This window comes from Grammomys surdaster, unplaced genomic scaffold, assembly GCF_004785775.1.
Source record: "Grammomys surdaster isolate TR1022 unplaced genomic scaffold, NIH_TR_1.0 142, whole genome shotgun sequence".
NCBI classification, from domain to species: domain Eukaryota; kingdom Metazoa; phylum Chordata; class Mammalia; order Rodentia; family Muridae; genus Grammomys; species Grammomys surdaster.
In genome coordinates, this window is record NW_021604600.1 from 7,269,917 (window position 1) to 7,289,958 (window position 20,042).

The 20,042-nt window shown below is 46.4% G+C and overlaps 1 protein-coding gene across 1 annotated transcript; it reads right to left on the reverse strand.

The window, feature by feature from the left end:
- Positions 1-210: 210 nt before the first annotated feature.
- On the reverse strand, positions 211-10,843 carry Nfatc2ip (nuclear factor of activated T cells 2 interacting protein). The gene is made up of 8 exons (XM_028764295.1): positions 10,347-10,843; positions 9,667-9,739; positions 7,943-8,063; positions 7,301-7,381; positions 7,023-7,209; positions 4,678-4,822; positions 4,449-4,558; positions 211-2,482 (listed from the first exon to the last, which is right to left on the reverse strand). Exons 1-8 carry the CDS (start codon positions 10,719-10,721, stop codon positions 2,324-2,326), a joined length of 1,251 nt encoding a protein of 416 aa, XP_028620128.1. The 5' UTR covers positions 10,722-10,843; the 3' UTR covers positions 211-2,323.
- Between the last annotated feature and the right edge of the window lie 9,199 nt (positions 10,844-20,042).

A 20,042-nucleotide genomic window follows, 5' to 3' on the forward strand; every position in this document is an offset into this window, starting at 1 on the left:
GGGCCGGGCGGTGGTGGCACATGCCTTTAATCCCAGCACTTGGGAGGCAGAGGCAGGAGGATTTCTGAGTTCGAGGCCAGCCTGGTCTACAGAGTGAGTTCCAGACTGCCAGGACTATACAGAGAAACCCTGTCTCGAAAAACAAACAAATGAACAAAAAAGAATGTCAACTGGGATCACATGAGAGCCACAAAGACAGAAACCAGCAAGTGCTCCTAAATTAAAGGCATCACCCTTTATTCAGTTGAGAGTGGATACATACTAGCGTGTTCAGACTCATTAACAGGCATACAAGAGTGGAAAAACCTGGAAGCCATACTATATCATGGATTTTTTTAAATGTTACAAAAGTCAAAGGAATGGCATATATTCTCACAAAAAAGGAGTTGTCATACTTCTGTGAAAATCAGGCTACATGTTAGTCGATTAATGGTTTTTTTAGTAGACAAAGTTTAGAAAACTGGCTCATTATCATTTAAAATAAAACGTGTTCTCCCACACAAAGTTGCATTTCAGACAGTTTATAAGTAACATACAATAGTCAGCAACCAGCACAGGCCAGCAGCAATCAGGGAGAAGCAAGGTTGAGGGCTCAGAACAGTCTGTCTACACTAGGGTAGACCAGTTAGAACTCTTAATCTCATTTAGTGGTCTCAATATGAGAGAAAAAAAACAAAAGAACAAAAACCTATGGAGCTAATAGAAGAAAATCAAAGTTTCTTAAACTAGCTTAGAAACCCAAAAGTATCAATCCTGAGATTCTCCACTAGAGCCCCACCCACTCTGGAAGCTCTTCTGCATTTTCCCTTAAAAACACAACAAAACAAAAACTTCCTAACAAAAGCCAACTGTCTACATTAAAATTAAGAATGTCTGATGGTAAAAATCCCCTGGATACACAAAGTGCTATTCTGAGGGTTTTTTGCAGCTGCCCAGAACACAGGCAACTCCTCAAGGAAAAGAAACACACACAAAAGGAAGCCACCTCAGGAGAAGACAGCAGCTAACAAAGAAAAAACCAGAAGGTGGCCATGCATAAGAAATGGTCATTAGACAAAGGGATATTAAGATATGTGGTGCTTTATATACATCTACTGCCAAAATCACAATTTCAACAGCTCCAAATGCTGGTAAAGATAAGGAAAGAGAAGCCAAGAAAAGGCCAGTCCACATTCTAAAGAAAACCCTGAAGAAACCGGAAAAATGAACCTGTATAACCCACAGTCCCAGCCTGGACAAGTACACCAAAGAATGACCTACCCTGGCTCAGAGGGGACACATTAAAGATGTTTGCTGTGGCCTGGAATATGGTTCCATGGAGCTGGAGACTTGGGCATCCCCCCTTAAGGCAATGTGTGAGTAAAATCATCTAATGCCACTCTGTGGCACTCACAGAGGATCAGAGCAACAAAGGAGCTGGAAGGTGCTAACAGGGCTAGCTTGTTACTCATTCTGAGTGAAAACAGACTGTCTATTGCACAACACCGTGTAGATATGGTAAAACCACATGCATTCATAACTTTTTCTTAAGGACATTCATATTTGAAAATATAAATATCCTAGGTAGGTACTAACAGGAGAGAGAGTGTGAGGGAGGAAGACCAAGAACTAGAAAGATCTCACACTCAACAGCTGCATGTGCTTGAATGTGACCAGACATTGGCTAGAGTCCGACAGAGCGGATACCTAAGGCTGAAGACACAACAATAACCTTTAAAAATGATGCACTTTTCTACCTAGTCCTCAACTTTAGCATATATGGCATTGCCTGTTTATCTTGCAACTGAGTGTCCCCACCAGGAAATGTACCTCACACTGCATTCTCAGCTCCCAAATGAGAGTCAAAGTCACTGTTGGCCCCAACTGTGGCACAAAGCCTGGGCCTGGACACCCAAAGCAATGCTCATTTAGTTCAACACATTCAACATAGGCAGCTTCACAGAACAGATATCTGATGAAGTAAAGGGCACTAATGACCATGAAATGGCAGGGAAGCCAAGATCCCTTCCTTCTCCATGCCCAAGGGGCTGCCCAATACAGCACAAACATACACACAGCCACACAACTACCAAGTAGCCACCTGCTTGACACTCCAGTCTACTAGAGGCAGGCCAAAGGGAATGCCTTGGTTTTGCCTCAACTTCATACATTCATCCTTAACATGTGCACAGTCCAGGGCTCAGTCCCCAGCACCAGAAATAAATAAGTAAACGAGTTCTAATTCAGTTTCTGTTAGCCCTTATGGGGCAAAAAATCATCATAATAAAAGTGGGAGCTATTGTCCCCATGTCTTGGCTCTGCATCTGAACATGGTGAAGGAGCTTCAGCCCCAGACTTCAATGAGATCTCCAGATTCCAGGCCCAGATCAGCCGGCAGCTCCTTGCCTGAAAGCTTTGTCCCATCAAAGAAAAAGGAGAGCTTGTGTCCGGCGAGTCCCATGGCTTCCTCATAGTGTGACATGAGGACCTTAAGAGGAGAATCCTGCAGAGACAAAAACAACACATGGGAAAATATGAAAGGCAGGCTGGGAGAACCTACAAGGACAGACAGAATGTGGGACAGTGGCTAGGACCAGTGGCACACACACACACACACACACATTAAGTCCAATGTGCTAGTAAATTTATTCCCCAGCACCAAAATAAAAAAGTTAACTTTTAGTCAAACATACAAGCCATACCTGAAATGACAGAACTTGTAGGGTGGAGGCAGAAAGATCATAATTTTAGACCACCTTGGGCTATCCAGTGAGTCTCAAGCTAACCTGGGCTACACAGTGAGCTTCAGACCAGCCTGGGCTACAAAGTGTGTCCCCAGCCACCCTAGGCTACATAAAGAGACCCTGTCTGAAAATAAATCAAGCAAAACAAAACCATGACACAAGGAAGACAAGGGCACATCAGGAGATTGAGACCCCTGGAGGCAAAGGCGGGCTCCTCTCTGGGAAGTAGTCACAGGTTCTTTAGGAACTATAGTGGCAACCATGGAGGACAAGACTCCAGGATACAGGGTATGGGATAAACAGATTCTCTAAGCCTCAATCACACCCTTCTGAAACAGAAGCATGGACAGAGTGAACATGGATTCTTAAGTAAGTTATTACGTGTGACTTAGAAAAGTGTCATGGCTTTAACTGTGCCCCAAAGACACGTTCTGTCATGTACATGTGAATGGGGAGAAAAGTGTCATGGCTTTAACTGTGTGCACCAAAGACACGCTCTGTCATGTACATGTGAATGGGGCCTTAATGCATTTAGGGCTTCTGCAGATAAGTGCAGGTAAGATGTGGTCACACCGTGTTCAGATGGCTAATCCATTATGATTAGGTCTTTACAAGAAAAAACAGAGGGACACCAGGAATACACCAAGGAATTTTGGATGCTACCAAAGCTACAAAGAGAGGAAGAAGATTCAATGAGGAGTCTGAGTCTAAAGAACTGTGAGAATCAATTTCTGTAATTCCAAGCCCACAAGTTGTGGTAGATGCATCCTACATTAAAAAATTAATTCATTGCCGGGCGGTGGTGGTGCACGCCTTTAATCCCAGCACTTGGGAGGCAGAGGCAGGCAGATTTCTGAGTTTGAGGCCAGTCTGGTCTACAGAGTGAGTTCCAGGACAGTCAGGGCTACACAGAGAAACCCTGTCTCAAAGGAAAAAAAGAAAAAAGAAAAAAGAAATCCCCGAAGGGGATAGGAACTCCACAGGAAGACCAACAGAGTCAACTAACTTGGACTCTTGGAGCTCTCAGAGACTGAACCACTAACCAAATAACATACACGGGCTGGACCTAGGTCTCCAGCATATATGTCACAGATGTGCAGCTTGGTCTTCATGTAGGTCCCACACAGCTGGAGCGGGGCTATCCTCATCTCAAAAGCTGCTGCCTGATGGTGGGATATGTTCTAGCTGGGCTGCCTTGTCGGGCCTCAGTGTGGGAAGAAGTGCCAAGCCTCCCAGAGACTTGCAGTGCCAGGGTGGAGGGATACGCAGGGGGAGCTCCACTCTCTGAGAAGGGGAGGGGGATGGAGGGAAGGATTCTGAGAGGGGGTGACTGGGAGGGGGACAGTGAATGGGATATAAAGTGAATAAGTAAACAAGACAAAGCGTATTCTTTAGGTGTTTCCTGGGATGCTCTCAGCTGCTGTCTCAGCAGCCTTGCAGCCTGCCTGAATTCAGCCATCATGGACTCTAACCTCTGGAACCACAGCCCCCAAATTATCCCTTCCTTCTCTAAGTTGCCTTGGTCATAGTGGTGTATCATAACAACAGAGAGTAACTAATATAGAACAGTATTCTTTCTCTGCATGACCTAGGCTGGGTAGGCACCCAGTAAAGGAGGGCCATCTGCAGCAAGTCAGGGATAGGAGTCACATTGCTTGGCAACTGACCAACTGACAGGAGACTGGCTAAGGAAAGGGGAGGGGCATGGGCAGCACTTCTACTCACAGGAGACAGTGAGATCTCCAACATCTGATGTTTCTCCTTCCCCTGCACCCGGAGCCGGAGCTCCTGGGACGTCTCTGTGGCCGCTGAAGAACTTGCTAGCACCACACAATCTGTGGAAAGCAGGATTGAGATAACGGCAGTAGGAGTACTGGGAGCAGATCCTGCCTCTGGAACTTTGCCACCCATGGCAAAATTTCCACAAGGCCCCTCTTCCGTGCCTTCCACTCACCAATGATGTCAGCCACTCCAAGCTTTAGGGTCCTAAGTGTGGCAGTAGGAGACAGTTCTGTCTCTCCAAACAGCAAAAGAATCCTGTCTGGGGACACCCCAAGATGATTGGCCATGTGATCCACCACATTCTGAAGGGGATCCGACTAGAAGACAAACAAAGGAATCTTCCAGCCTTGAGACTCCACATCCCACCCCTGAGCCACCACCTAAAACATACGTTTCTGGCCTGGGCTACTTGTGAGATTCTTCATATTTACCTGGCAAGCAGTGGTCCTGGCACATAGCACAAAGAAATTAAATAGCTGGGGCTAAGGAGATGGTTCAGTCAGAAAGTGCCTGGCATGTAAGCAAGATCTGACCTTGGATCTTCAGCACTACATGAAAAGCTAGGAGTGACAGGTAGCACCCCACCTGAAATCTCTGTGCTGAAGAGGGGAAGTAAAGAGCTGCACTAATGAGCTCCAGGAAGAGCCCATCTCAAAAAAGCAACTGATACCAGATCCCATCCTCTGGCTTCTACAAGCACATGCATACACTGGTGTACACCCTCCACCCCCATGGACTCAGGCACACACCCACAGGAACTTATCCATAAAGATAGTACATGTATTCGTGCACCAAACAAACAAACAAATGGTCCAGCCATGGATTTGTAGATTAGAAGGTAAGAAGGGAATGGGAAGTAGGGTCTCATACACACTCCAGATACTGCTACCACTTTTTTTTCTTATAATCAGACATCTGGGCCTTTGAGGAGCTCTCTCATTACAAAGTTTGGTGAACTTATTGTTTTCTCTCAGTGCTAGAGACGGAACTCATGAACGCTATGCCAAGTTCTGTCACTAAAGCACAACTCCAGCCACTTGTCTATGGTAGAAGTACCCTTAGAGCCCAAAGCACAACAGTTTGCAAGTTAGGGCTTGGCTGCTTGCCCATGCTAGGTTTCTGCTCATGAAGACTCATTTCTGCAAGCACTCTTGAACTGATCATCCTATAGAAATATGAACCTTTGCCAGAAAGCTGGGGGAGCTCAGGAATTATTGTGTGCTGTCTGCCATGTCCAAGGCAGTAAGACCATAAGAGAGAAGCACAAGGCCCAAGAAGGAGAGAAGCAGAACACTCAGTCTGGAGGATTCTCTTTTAAAAAAAAAAAAAAAAGTTCATGTGTTGGGGAGATGGTTCAGTGGTTGCAAGTACCTGCTGCTCTTCCAGAGGGTCTGATTTTGGTTACCAGCTCCCATATAAGGCAGCTCACAACTGTCTGTAACTCTAGCATGTGGGGATTCAATGCTTCTACTTCTACAGGTACTTCTACTCATGTGCACATACCCAAATGTAGACACACACCTAGACATAATTTTTGCTGGGGGTGGGGGGGAGGCTGTTTGTCAAGACAAGGTTTCTTTGTATAGCCCTGGATGTCCTGGAACTAGTTCTATAGACCAGGCTAGCCTCAAACTCAGAGACTCACTTGCCTCTGTGCTGAGATTAAGGGCATATACCAGTGCCACCTGGTAACACCTAGACATAATTAAAAAATAAACCTTAAAAAAAAAAAAAAAGCTCATTGTGGTGACTTAAATAGGTTTGGCCCCCACAGACTCATGTGTTTGCATGTTTGCCCATAGGGAATGGCACTATTAGGAGGTGTGGCCTTATGGAGGAGATGTGGCCTTGTTGGAGGAAGTCCATCACTATGTAAGTGGGCTATGAGGTCTCCCATGCTCAGTCTCTGTCCAGTGTGGAATACTCCTCCTGGATGCCTTCGGATCAAGATGTAGAACTCTCAGCCCCTCCAGCGCCAAGTCTGCCTGCATGCTGCCATGCTTCCTGCCATGATGATAATGGACTGAGCCTCTGAACTTGTAAGCCAGCCCCAATTAAATATTGCCCCTTGTAAGAGTTGCCTTGGTCATGGTCTCTTCCCAGAATTACAATCCTAACTAAGACATTCATAAAGGCATCAAGTGTTTTTGTGTACGTGTTTGTTTTTTCAAATAGGGTATAACTATATAGTTCACACTGGTTTCAAATTCTAGATCCTCATGCCTTCATGTGCTGAGATTACAGATATGTAGTAACCACTACACCTGGCTTGAAGATAATATGCCTAAGCCTTGAAAAATAGGTAAATTTTGCCAAAAAGAGATAAGAATGAGGAAACATATAGACAAACGGAACACCAAGTGCCAAAGTATGGAGAGATGAAAGAGGGGTGGGTGGCCCCAGAGAGCATGGTTGGAAGGAAGATGGGTCCCTCCTGCTAGTAGTATATTACCATTTCAATACCTGTCTCTCCAAGGGAAGATATAGATCCTGCCCAAGGTGGTTCCAAGTACTCACCGTTCTGACAGGCAATCTGACTAGGTCAGCCCGGCACCGGATCTTGAGTGTAAAAAGTCGAGGGCTTTGTGGCAAGACAGGCCCTTCCACTAGGACCACCTCATCATCTATGTTCTGAAGGGCTGGTCTCTGGTGTTGCTTGGGGCTCAGGCAGGACCGAAGATCTTGCAGACGCTTGTTCACTTCCCTGGGTATAGGCAAGACATTGGGACAATTGAGGTTGAAGATCCTCTCAAACTGCCCTTCTTCACCACAGCCAAAGTCCCCAACCCCGGCACCTTATCTTCTGAAGTGCCTCGGTATGCTTTCTGCTTTTGTTCCTAGGTGAAGGTTGAGGCAAAGGAAAGATGTCCTGGTCCCTACAGAAAGAAGAGAAGGGCAGGATGGCAGCAAAGGAGAGATTCCAGCACATGTTTTCCTTCATGGGCTGGCAGCTTCCAGGAACCTGACTGAGTGGAGAATCCAGAGAAAAACCTTCCGGCAGCAGCACTTTATTAGAAGACATGTGTAGTAAGAGAAATTGTTTTTGTATGTTCATGACCCCAAAACGAGGAATGCAAACATCTCACTTTAGGAAAATGTCAAGTATTCAACAGACACCAGGCACTAACTTAATATTTAGCTACTCAACAATTCTTAAGTGCATGATCAGCCCCATTTTACAAATAAGGAACAAGAAGCAGAGTGGGCAGGGACAGCTAGGGGAGCCTGAGTCACACCCCTCATTCCACCACCATTCCTAAGGATGGTCTAGAAGGTCCTGAGTCACCCTCCAGGACAAGCCACCTTCCTCTACATCTGAGTCTCATCATCCACCCCTTCTCCTTGGCCTTCTGGAAGCCACCCAAGTCCTGTTTCCTCAGCCTGTCTTTCCAGTGCCCTTCCTGCTCCTAGAGCCCTAATGCCCTAGCCTCACTCACGGAAACTCTTCCATCTCCTCTTCTTCTTTCTCATGCTTCTTCCTCAGCTTCTTTTTCCACGGAGAACCTGGAGACAGGGCATTCTCAGAGGAAGGACTGCCAGAATCTGTCAGATCTGCCTCTAGGAGCAAAGAGAGAGGAAAGGGTTAGCTAAAAGATGGTTGGGGAGACCAAGAAGAAACAAGTCAAAGGCTTTAGGAAGAGGCAGAGGAGGCCAGGAGTGGTGGCATGTGCAAATCTGTGCTGGAGAGGCTGAGCCAGAGGTTAGGAGTTGGAGGCCAGCATGGACCACAGACAATCTAGAGTTTTTGTTCTTCTGAGTTTTGTTCTAAAAGTGGGTAGACAAGAGGTGGCAGCGGTGTAGTTCAGTGACAGAGCACATGTCTAGTATCCAGAGGCCCTAAAAATTGAGCTCAATCCCCACTAACAAAAGGAGGGGATGCTAAAAGATAGGAGGCACACATAGCAGTTTGAATATACATGTACACATGTATAAGTGCATGTTTGATTGTGTAAGTGTACATGTGAAGACCAGAAGTCAACCTCAAGTGTCATTCCTCAGGCACCATGCATGATTAGACCAGGCTGGCCAGCAAGCCCTAGGCATCCACCTGTCTCCAGCTCTCCAGTGCTGGGACTTTCAGCGTTGCCACCATGCTCAGCTTCTTTCAACCTGGGTTTTGAGGTTCAAACGCAGGTCCTTAGCTTGCACAGTAAGCACTTTACTGAGCTACCACCTCAACCCCTATGTAGTACTTTCCAATATTAAACAAGAATATGAGGGGGATTTTAATTGCTTACTTATTTACTACGCTTTAAAAAAAAAAAAAAATCTCGTGTCTGTGAGAGATGAATCCAGCATGTGGAGACCAGAGAGCAGCTCTCGGCAGTTGGCTCTGTCCTTCCACTGTGGATTCTTGGGACTGAGTGAGGTTTTCATGCTTGCTCAGCAAGCTCTTGTACAAACAGAGCCATCTCCGCAGCCCTATTTATTATTCCTCATTACAACACTCACTCAAGCCGGGCAGTGGTGGCGCATGCCTTTAATCCCAGCACTTGGGAGGCAGAGGCAGGCGGATTTCTGAGTTCGAGGCCAGCCTGGTCTACAGAGTGAGTTCCAGGACAGCCAGAGCTACACAGAGAAACTCTGTCTCAAAAAAAAACAAAACAAACAAACAAACAAAAAAAGAAGTCTTGGTTCCAGGTCTTTGCAGCCTGTATCACTCCCCTATTAGCCTTGACTCTTAGTCTCTGGCCTTATTACAGGGTTTCCAAAAACTTATCAGTAGAGAAGAATAGAGAATAGGCAGTCCTGATAAAAGTCAAAGAACAGTCTTCTGACTCCAGAGTGCTCCCAAGGAATGGAACCCTGTAGGAGTGCTGGTGTAACAAGATGTCACAGAGTCTCAGCACTCCCTCCGCCCCATTATGATAACACAGATCAGAATGGCAAGAGGAGATACCTCAAAAACTAACATAATCTTATGCCCATTAGGACCGGAATGCTACTTAGAGTCAAAAATGTGTGTCAACTGGACAGCACCTGATCACTATTCTCCAGACCCTAGATAACACTGAAGTGCACACACACACACACACACACACACAGAGAGAGAGAGAGAGAGAGACAGAGACAGAGACAGAGATCACTGACTGCAGAGATGTAAACTCTAGGAAGTCTCAGAGAAGCCAGTGCAGGATACTCCCTACAAGCCCACTCTTACCATCCTCAGGCTCTGAGGGGCAAAGTTTCAAGAGGGATGAATTATCTGGAATGAGGTTGAGGCTGCTCTGTACCTACAAAGACAAAAGGGGGAGAGGAGGTGGGTCTCTCACATCCTGCCAACTCTACTCGAGATAGGAATGGTTCTTCCCTCGATTCTAACACTTGTCTTCTCTAAGGACTCCAATCTATGAAGGGCATAGCATCTAGGAGGCCAGCTTCCTCATGATCCAGTACCCTCCTCCCACCCTGTTTCCCTAAGGCACTCTGAGGGTGCAGGTTTAGTTACTCCTATCCCCAGCCATATGCCTCACCCTAATATCTAAGGATCCTGTGTTCCTGGAAACACTCAGTCCTTTCTAAATCCCCAATAAATATCCAACTCTCCGGTTTCCTCCAACCTCAAAATCCAGCATGCCCCAAATACCAGTTCCCGGTCCTTCCAGATCCTCTCTGGTACCTAGACCCTCCGCCTCCCTCAATCTCCCCAGCCTCCCTCTTCCCGAAGATACAATCCCGGATAAGTCCATACATCTAACATAACCGAACTCCCTCGTATCCATATCTACAAGTATCCATTATACATACATACACGCACGCACGCACGCACTGTCCCAAACCAAACCCACCACGCCAGTCTTAGCACTCCCTCAACAACCCTCCTTGGGGACCTTGCTGCACCTTCCCGGAGTACACAGGAACAACCGGCGCCTCTCCAGGATCCAGCAGTCGCCGCCGCCGCCGCCGTCGGACCAATGTACGCGGGGCTCCCGTATGCCCCTCGGCCGCCCCTTCACTGTCACTATCGCTACCCTGCTCAGGTGCGGCTGGTGCGGGGAGGCGGGCGACCGGCGCCTCAACTGTGTCCGCGACGACGTCCAGGATCTCTTCGTCGCTGTCACTGACCAAGTCCACAAGCACAGTGTCTGGAATGAGCCTAGTCGGAGACTGCGGAGCGCGAGGACACTGGCCACGGGCGACTTGGGCTCTCCGAGCGCCTCGGCCGCGCCGGCTGGCGCGGCCACCGCGGGACCTCGGACCACGGGGTTCCGCCATCTCCCACACAGCTTCCACAAACACCGGCCTCTACACAGTCGCCGGCCCCCCACATCAGCGTCTGTACCTTTCATTGGACAAACAGCCTGCCGGTCATCACCTCCTCCCGCCCACACGCTCTGGATCCTCCTGTACACCTCCTCATTGGTCAATTTACCTGTCTATCACCTACCCTCCACTAAAACAAAGGCGCCAAAGATTCCAATCCCTTTGGTACAATCAAAAAAGGGTTTCGATTCTGTACAGTTCACCCATTGGCTAAATTTCCTCCTGACTCAGCCCTCCGCAGAACCCGCCCATTAGAAAAACCCATTTTCCTGGTGGGCGAAAGACTGGTGCATCCTGGGAATTGTAGTCCTCATACTTGGAAGCCACAAGAAAAGCCTTGTGGGACGAACTTTAGAAGCTGAAGACATTGGTCCTCAACTCTGTGTGGCAGGAGTTCCATTCAACACTAAACACTTTCATGCATGTCGCGTCGGATATCCTCTACAAACACAATATCAACACAACATATATCATAGCACAGCACAACTCAGAAACACTTTTTAAGACAATTACAAATTAAAATAAGAGGCTTACTTCTCCCTGTTGCAAAGAAAAGCGGCTTCCTTTGGGCTCCTCTTTTCTAACCATTGAAATATGAATGCTTCTTGCTTTACAGCAGGGTTACTCTAGATAAAGACCTTGCATTTACTACACCTATCCTACAGAACCCCGGGGTTAATGTTTGTGCTTGTAGACTGACTGAGAGCTGCGTCTCGAGGGTTCCGGCTACGCACACTTAGCTAGTTTGGGAAACGATACAACTTCAAAACTCAGAAAGGTCTGAATTCTGAGAGGTTTACTGCTGGTCTATTGCTTGTCTACTGGTCAATACCCTGCTGGCATTCATTCATGCATGCCAACAGTAGAAAATCAACTGGAAAAATGTAAGAAGTATTGTCAGTAAGTACCATGGCTGTGCATATGTTAATCCTTCTAATGTCTTAATAAACTCCTTGCCTTTTCACAACTCTACAATTCAAGGTAGAACCTTCTCTTTGAAATGCAGACTTTAAAGGAATTAGCTACCTGTCTCCTGGTCCGAGTGAGAAGGCCCAGAGCCTAGACTCAGAGGTGATCTTATTCCAACATTCAACTACCACTGTCATAAATTATGTTTGTTGTATCACTCTTGCCTCCCAAAAGCCAATTAGCTAACAGAGTTTGTCTCCCCACTTACCATGATATAGTTCAGATGGATGGACCTAAAGAGATGTCTCAGTATTTAAGAGATCTTTCAGAGGACCCAGGTTCAGTTCCCAGCACCTACATGGCAGGTCACAACCACCTGGAATTCCATTTCCAGGGTATCCAATCCCCTTTCCCGGCCTCTATGGGTACCTTCATGCATGTGATGCACAGATAAACACACACACACACACGCCCCAAATCATTTTTTCTTTATTGTGTTTTACTAAAAGGTGTTATTAGAGGCTGCAAAGATGGCTCAGTGGTTAAGAACACTGGCTGTTCCTCCAGATGATCCTGGTTCAATTCCCAGCCCTCATGACAGCTCACAACTATCTGAATTCAGTCCCAGTGATCTCCAACATCTTCTGACCTCCTCAGGCACTGCATGAGACATACATGCAGACAAAACACTCATACACAGAACATAAACATTGTTTTTGTTTGAAGGAAGGAATATGTTTGGTGGAGGCACAGTTTAAGGTGTGGAGGAAGGAGGTGCCTCTGTGGGCTCATACTGAGGCATCCCTTCCCCCTAAGATAGAGTTTATTCAGGGCATGGGGAGGAGAATTGAGAGAGAGGCGGGGTGGGGGGGCTCTGGAGAAGTAGGTAGAAGCTGGCCATGAGCAGAGAGAGAATGGGAGGGGAAATGGGGACAGAGGGGGATGAGGGTAAGCAAGCAGGAGCAAGAAAAGAGAAGGGAGCAAGAGAGAGAGAGAGAGAGAGAGAGAGAGAGAGAGAGAGAGAGAGGGGAGGGGGCAAACAGCCCCTTTTATAGTGAATCAGGCACACCTGGTTGTTGCCAGGTAACTGTGGGGCAGAACCTAGATGAAATGTCAACAAAAATTAATGAATTAATTTTTAATTTAAAAATCAACTTGGGCCGGGCGGTGGTGGCGCACGCCTTTAATCCCAGCTCTTGGGAGGCAGAGGCAGGCGGATTTCTGAGTTTGAGAGTTCGAGACTAGCCTGGTCTACAGAGTGAGTTCCAGGACAGTCAGGGCTACACAGAGAAACCCTGTCTCGAAAAAAAAAAAAAAAAAAAAACAAAAAAAAAAAACAAAACAAAAAAAAATCAACTTGGGGCCAGGAGGTGATGGTGCATGCCTTTAATCCCAGCACTTGGGAAGCAGAGGCAGGCAAATCTCTGTGAGCTCAAAACCAGTTTGATCTACAGAGTGAGTTCCAGGACAGCCAGTGCTACACAGAAGAAGCCCCCATCTCAACTGCCCCCCCTCAAAAAAATTAAATTGGGGAAACCAGATCCAAGAACTTATCAGACAGGCCAGACCAAGTATAACTCCCTTGTAAGGAGCCCATAAGGTGACAGACACCTACCACTGAGATGATATGTCTTCACACTAACCTATCACCTGATACCTGATGGGTACATCATAGACTGATAAGCAAAGCGTTCTCTGACTTTCTCTGAAGCTTCAGTTTGCCTCAGTTTCCCACTATTGCCCTTGCCTACTCAACTGCCTACCCCACACCTGTTCTCCTGTCCCAACCTGGACTTGAAGCTACCATTTTCTGCTTTTGAACCCTGGTTCCAGCAGCTCCCTCCTGTCACTGGCCTGATTAGTTATCAATACAGACTCAATCAGCTCACTTGTGAGAGCTTTTGAACTCTGATGCAGCCTTTTGTGTTTATTCTGTAAATCTTTTTTTTTTTTTTGTCTTGAATGTGCATGTTTAATGGTAATACCTTTCCAAATTTTCTTGGCAAAACTTGAGTCTCTGTATCTTTTTTTTTTTTCTAATCAGATCGTAATTTTTACTTATTCACACAGGGGTTATAAACACAAAAAGGCAGAACGTGGGGAAGGGGATGACACCGGAGCATGGGTGTTCAGGGGGGTACAGATATCTTTCAGAATGGGGTATCGGCTGGGTGAAGGTTCAGGGGACAGGTCACTGTGACTCTGCCTATGATTCACTTGTCCTTATCTAAGTTGGTATTGTCTGCCAAGGCTACCTATTTACAAGGTCTATGACTACTCAGGTTTCTGTAAATCTTATATGTGCAGGGAGATAGAATTTATTGTATCTTGTGTCATGAACACGCATTCACCTTGGTGGGATCACTAAATAGGTGGATTTTACGTGACAAATTGCTGCCATTAAGACCACTGACATTTGTGAATTTATTGTTAGTAGATTCTACCACTGAAAAGACACAAACACCACGTTTCCAGCATAATGTGCTCAGGACAATGGCTCTGCAGCAAGTCTCTTCACCACTGAGGCATCTTGTTGACTCTTTATTGTGCAGGGCTAGAGGTTAAACCTAAGGCTTCATGCCTGCTGTGTGTTAGTCAAGCTTCTCCAGAGAAACAGAACTAATGGGATGAAGTCTATTGCCAAGGTAGCAGGAGAGAATATCATATTCTCAAAAGGTTTCAGAATATATATGTGAGACTAATTTGTTTGGCTTACACGAGACGGTCCAAGTAACCCAACAGTACTTGCTCGGCCTGTGAAGCTGGATGTCTCGGCTGTCCCAATCTGGGGTCCAAGGCCTCGAAGGTTTCTGGAGAGCTGCTGGATGTCCTCAGTGTACCTCAGAAGCCTAGGTAAGGGCTATGGTATCAGAACAGCAACGACACAGGAACAGAGAGGATGAGCTTGCCAGCAGAGTGTTTGCAACAGACAAAACTAGGGCTTCCTTCTCTCACATCCTTTTACTTGGGCTCCTCTTCCCACCTCAAATAATCTGATTCAAAAGATCCCTCACAGTTCCCAGAGGCTTGCATTTGATTCCAGACCCAGTCAAGTTGACAAATGCCCTCTTAGCTGTGACCCCAGTCCTCCTTTCCCTTTAAAAAAAAAATGTATGCGAATTATGCAAATGAGTCCTCTATCTGCCTGTGTGCATGCATGATAGAAGATAGCATCAGATCCAATTATAGAGGATTCTGAACCACCATGTAGTTGCTGGGAATTGAACTCAAAACCTCTGGAAGAACAGCCAGTGTTCTTAACCGCTGAACCATCTCTCCATCCCTCCTCCTTCTCTGCTCCCTTTTATTTAGACAAGAGTCTGACTATATAGCTCTGTTGTGCCAGGGAAATGTTAGTGATCCCCCCCAAAACCAGACAGGAGCCAATCTGATGCAATTCACAGCAGGGTCTTTGTTCTATTCGAGGTAGCACAGCACTCCCACCCCCACCCTCTCACCGCACTGCCATCACACAGGATGGTTTTGGTGGTGGAGGAGCCACAAATGTCTATGGGGCAAGGCTTTATAGTAAGCAGCAAGCAGGGAGTATGTGTGCAAGCATCTAATTGGAAAGCTACTGTGGCCTTTAACATAACTGTCTGGTGGTGGGAGTCATATCATAAACTTAATTTCTGCTCCCCTCAGCATTGGTGGTCGTTAGGCAGAGGATGGGCTTGTAACCTGGGTGTGCAGGTTTGTTGGGGGAATAACCTGGAGATGCTGGTCTTGTTGAGGGTGTAACCTGGAAACACTGGTCTTGTTGGAGATTAGCCTAGAGATTGGAGCTAGGCTCAAGTTTTGGGGGGGGTGCGGAGGGCAACTTGGAAACTAATGCTAGGTACCAGCCTGTTAGTTTACCAGAGTTCAAATTTAGGCCAGGTTCTCTAAAATGGAGTCTGAACTTAAAAGATTTGACATCTCAGCTCCAGCTGCCCTGGTCCAAAGCCCCCTGCTGGGTTGGATTTCCAGCATCGAGGTGGAGGCTCACAACATTTGTAACTTGAATTCTGAGGGATCTGATGCTCTCTTCCTGCCTCCACAGGCACTGCATGCATGTGCTGCACACATAAACATGCAGGCAAAACACCCATACACCTAAGATAAAAATAGATAACGTTTTGTTTTTAAGATTTATTTATTTATTTTATGTAGATGAGTACACTGTAGCTGTCTTCAGACACACCAGAAGAGGGCATCAGATCCCATTACAGACAGTTGTGAACCACCATGTGGTTGCTGGGAATTGAACTCAGGACCTCTGGAAGAGCAGTCAGGGCTCTTAACCACTGAGCTATCTCTCCAGTCTTAAATAAATGTTTGTTTGTTTGATTGGTTGGTTGTTTTTTTCGAGACAGGGTTTCTCTGTGTAGCCCTGGCTGTCCTGGAACTCACTCTGTAAACCAGGCTGGCCTCAAACTCAGAAATCCGCCTGCCTCTGCCTCCCAAGTGCTGGGATTAAAGGCGGGCGCCACCACCACCCGGCATTTGTTTGTTTTTTTTAACAAGGAAAACTTTCCTCTATGTCTTAGAGTTTGATAAATAAAAATCTCTAGAAGAGCTGACAGATTAACAAAGGAAAAATATATTTTAATTACGTCCTCATGCATGACAGTTATCCAAGAAAGCAGTGGGTCCCAAGCCAGGTGGTGCACGCTTTTTAGTTCAGCACTTGGGAGGCAGAGGCCTGCCGATCTCTATGAGTTCAAGGGCAGCCTGGCCTACATAGTAAGTTACAGGACAGCCAAGGTTACCTGTGCCCTTCCCCCAGCCTTGAGCAGGCCTGAGAAACCTTTACCACAGCAGACCAAAACAATAGGACTCAGATGTTAACCACCTTGGCAGACCCAGGATCTGCTGCTACAGGAGCTGAGACGAATAGGCCACCTGTTGAGCTTGCCTTGAGACACCTTGGCCTGCTTTAAGGATGGATTCCCCTCACCCACACTGGGCAGAAGCAAGAAGGGGTTCGGTGGTGGAGGTGGGGCTTCCTCTTCAAATTGAAAGATGAACATTAAAGCATTGAGCCTCGATCAGAGACCTTTGTCCTGGCTTTATCTCTTCCCACCCTCCTGTCCCTTCTTCCATTCCAGCCTCTCTTTCAGGTGAACCCAGTTGACTGTGGCCACTGGCCAGCAACAGTTACCCAGAGAGATCCTGTTTCAAACAGCAACAAAAGGAACCTTTAAAAAAGAAGTGATTGGGGGCTAATGATTAAAATTTATATATTATCCTGAGCTACAGAGGAAACTGGTATGCCACCCACCCCACCAAAAAAATGAAGGAAAAGAAAAAAAAAAAAACACAAGTTTGATTTGTCTTGTTTATATCCTCACTGCAGTATGGTCAAACTTCCAGTGGCCAACCCCTTTTAAAAAACTTAGTTTTTCCCCACCCATACTCCAACCATTAGCCATCAGTTGTGGAGAGCTATACTTTAGCATCCTTATTACAATTTCTAAGAGTTCTCTTTGATGGTTTCCTGTCTAAGCTGTTATTTTGTGGGAGGGGGAAGGGGTTATCACCTAAGCGGTCTGTGTCTCTCCTTCTCAACTGTGAGTCAGAGTGCTGGAGAAATGGCTCAGCTGTTAAAGGCCCTGTCCTTCCAAAGGACCCACGTGGCAGTTCACAACTGTTTGTAATTCCAGTTCCAAGGGTTCTGATGCCCTCATACCAATGCACATAAAATAAGGTTAAATAAATTAAAAAGAAAAGAAAACATCGGGCTGGAGAGATGGCTCAGCGGTTAAGAGCACTGACTGCTCTTCCAGAGATCCTGAGTTCAATTCCCAGCAACCACATGGTGGCTCACAACCATCTGTAATGGGATCTGAGGCCCTCTTCTGGTACGTCTGAAGGGAGCAACAGCTTACTCACATACTTTAAATAAATAAATCTTTAAAAAAAGAAAGAAAGAAAGAAAAGAAAACAACTGTGAGCATGCAGTCATTCACATCACGGTAGAAGTAGCTTCCTTGCTTGCCCTTTACAGTCAGGAGGAACACTCATCATGGACTTACACATGGTTTCTGGTGACAGCATAGACCACAGACATCCACATGGCCCCCAGTGTCAACATGTGCCACAGACTTCAGCATGGTCTCTGGTGACAGTACAGATTACGGACTTCAACACAACCCTCTACCATAGCACAGGCCACAGACACTATCATAATCCTCAGTGGCACAGGCCAAGGAGATCAACATGGACTCCTCCAAGACAGCACGAGTCAAGACATCAACATGGCTTCAGGTGCAGTACAGACACGAACATCCACATGGCCTTTGGTGGTAACATGGGTTACAGACATCAACAACTATGTGGCGGCTCACAACTACCTGTAAGTCCAGACCCAAAGGATTCAACATCCTCTTCTGGCCTCCTTAGGTACCAGGCAAGTATGTGGTGCACAGACATACATGCAGACAAACCACCCACACACATAAAATAATGAAACTTCTTTAAAAAAAGAAAGACTAGACTTCAGATGCCAGTCTGAGTTCCAGAAGGTCACTGGAGCTAGGGACACCCGTGACAGGGAGGAATCAGGGACCAATGCTATTTCACAAAATGGTGCCATGGTGCTTGCTCATGACAGTTTCCAGGGCTACATACTTGCTCAGAAAGGCTTTGCAGGCATGGTTCGTGTAAAGGTAAGCCTCCACTTAACCAAGTGACTACACACTCAGACTTGAGTGGTATGACTGTAGGTGTGTCACTTAGCTTCTCTGATGGTCAGTTTTCCTTCCACAGTACTGTGTCAGGAGAGAAGGCTATAGGTCGGTGATAGAGCACAGGCCAAGCGTACCCAGAGCCCAACATGTAATCTCCAGCACCACAAAGCACACAGATAAAGAACCAGAAGGGAGATCATCAAAGTTGAATGTGAACTGAGAACTAGCTCGATCAGCCTCACCACCTAATAACTAGACAAGTCTTGGCATGTTATTGATCTTCTCTGCCTGCCTCAATCTCTTCAGCCATGAAGTTGTCATATTAGTATACTTAGAGAGATTTTGTGAAGGGAATGAAATAATAATCCGAATCTGGTAATGCAGGAACAATATATTCAAATTCTTCTCCTACACTCTCACTGAGCAACAATCAACACAGATCTATATGATCCCAAAAAGATAGAGGGATTTCTCCCCACAGACAAATAACTAGCTTTATCAGTGACACCAGGTGACAGCCTTTGATCTAGTTGAGTACTGACAACGTCTACCCATAGACGTCAGATCCCACAGGACGGGGTAGTAGTCCCAAGGCTGGCCTCTGCTGCAGACCCAAGGCTGTTCCACTTGTGCTGTTTAGTGTTTGTTTTTGTACTGAGACCAGCAGGCCTTAAATACAACCCACCTCCACTGTCCTGCCTTAGCCTGGTAAATCCTAAGGCTATCTGTAGTGCACTACACCTGTGCTTTTGAGAAACTGGTACAAACCAGGGCTTCTACAAGCCCCTTCGGAGGCTTTCCAAAAGCATCCATGTGTTGAGCTGCCCAGGAGTCCTCCAAACCCGTCCTCTCTTTTCTGTTTTTGTTTCCATAGTCCAAGCTGGCCTGGAACTTATGATCCTCTTGCTTCATCCCTCCAGATTTATACATAGGCAGTATTAATTGCTTCAATGGCCATCGACTTAACCTTTCAGGTCTCCTCGCCTTTCTAGAGGTGGAATAAGCTGAGATTCCCAACCCTCTAATCCCACTTCATCTCTCTGGCTACCATTCCATCATGAAGCTACCTCAGCGCTGCCAGCCATCAGTCAACTTACTGGTGTGCACAGGCATGCACACATGCAAATGCATGCACGCATGCACATACACACACACCACTTCAGAAAGGCTAAGAATTCTAGACATCCAACACCAGGAGATACAAGTGAGAAGCAAACATATATTTCATGAAGTTTGCTTAGCACAGTGTTCTCAGTAGCATGTGTGAGACCCTAGGTCTGGTTTGAGTACCAACAAGAAAAAGTACAAAGACAGTAGCATTCAATAGTTCCAGCTATTCATGATGCAGGGGTCACTTCAGCCAGACCATAAGTTTAAGATTGGGATAGACACATAGTGTGCTGGTTAGTTTTTTGTCAACTTGACACAAGATAGAGTCATTTAGGAAGAGGATTCTCAATTGAGAGGACACCTCCTTCAGACTGGCCTATAGGGTAGGTCTGTGGGAGCATTTTCTGGATTAACGACTGTGAGAGGGCCCAGTCCAATGTCAGCAGTGCTATCCCTGGGCAGGTGATTCTGGATGATATAAGAAAGCAAGGTAAGCAAGTCATGAAGAGCAAGCCAGTAAGCAGCATTCCTCTATGACCTATGCATCAATTCCCACCTCCAAATCCTGCCCTGACTTGCCTGG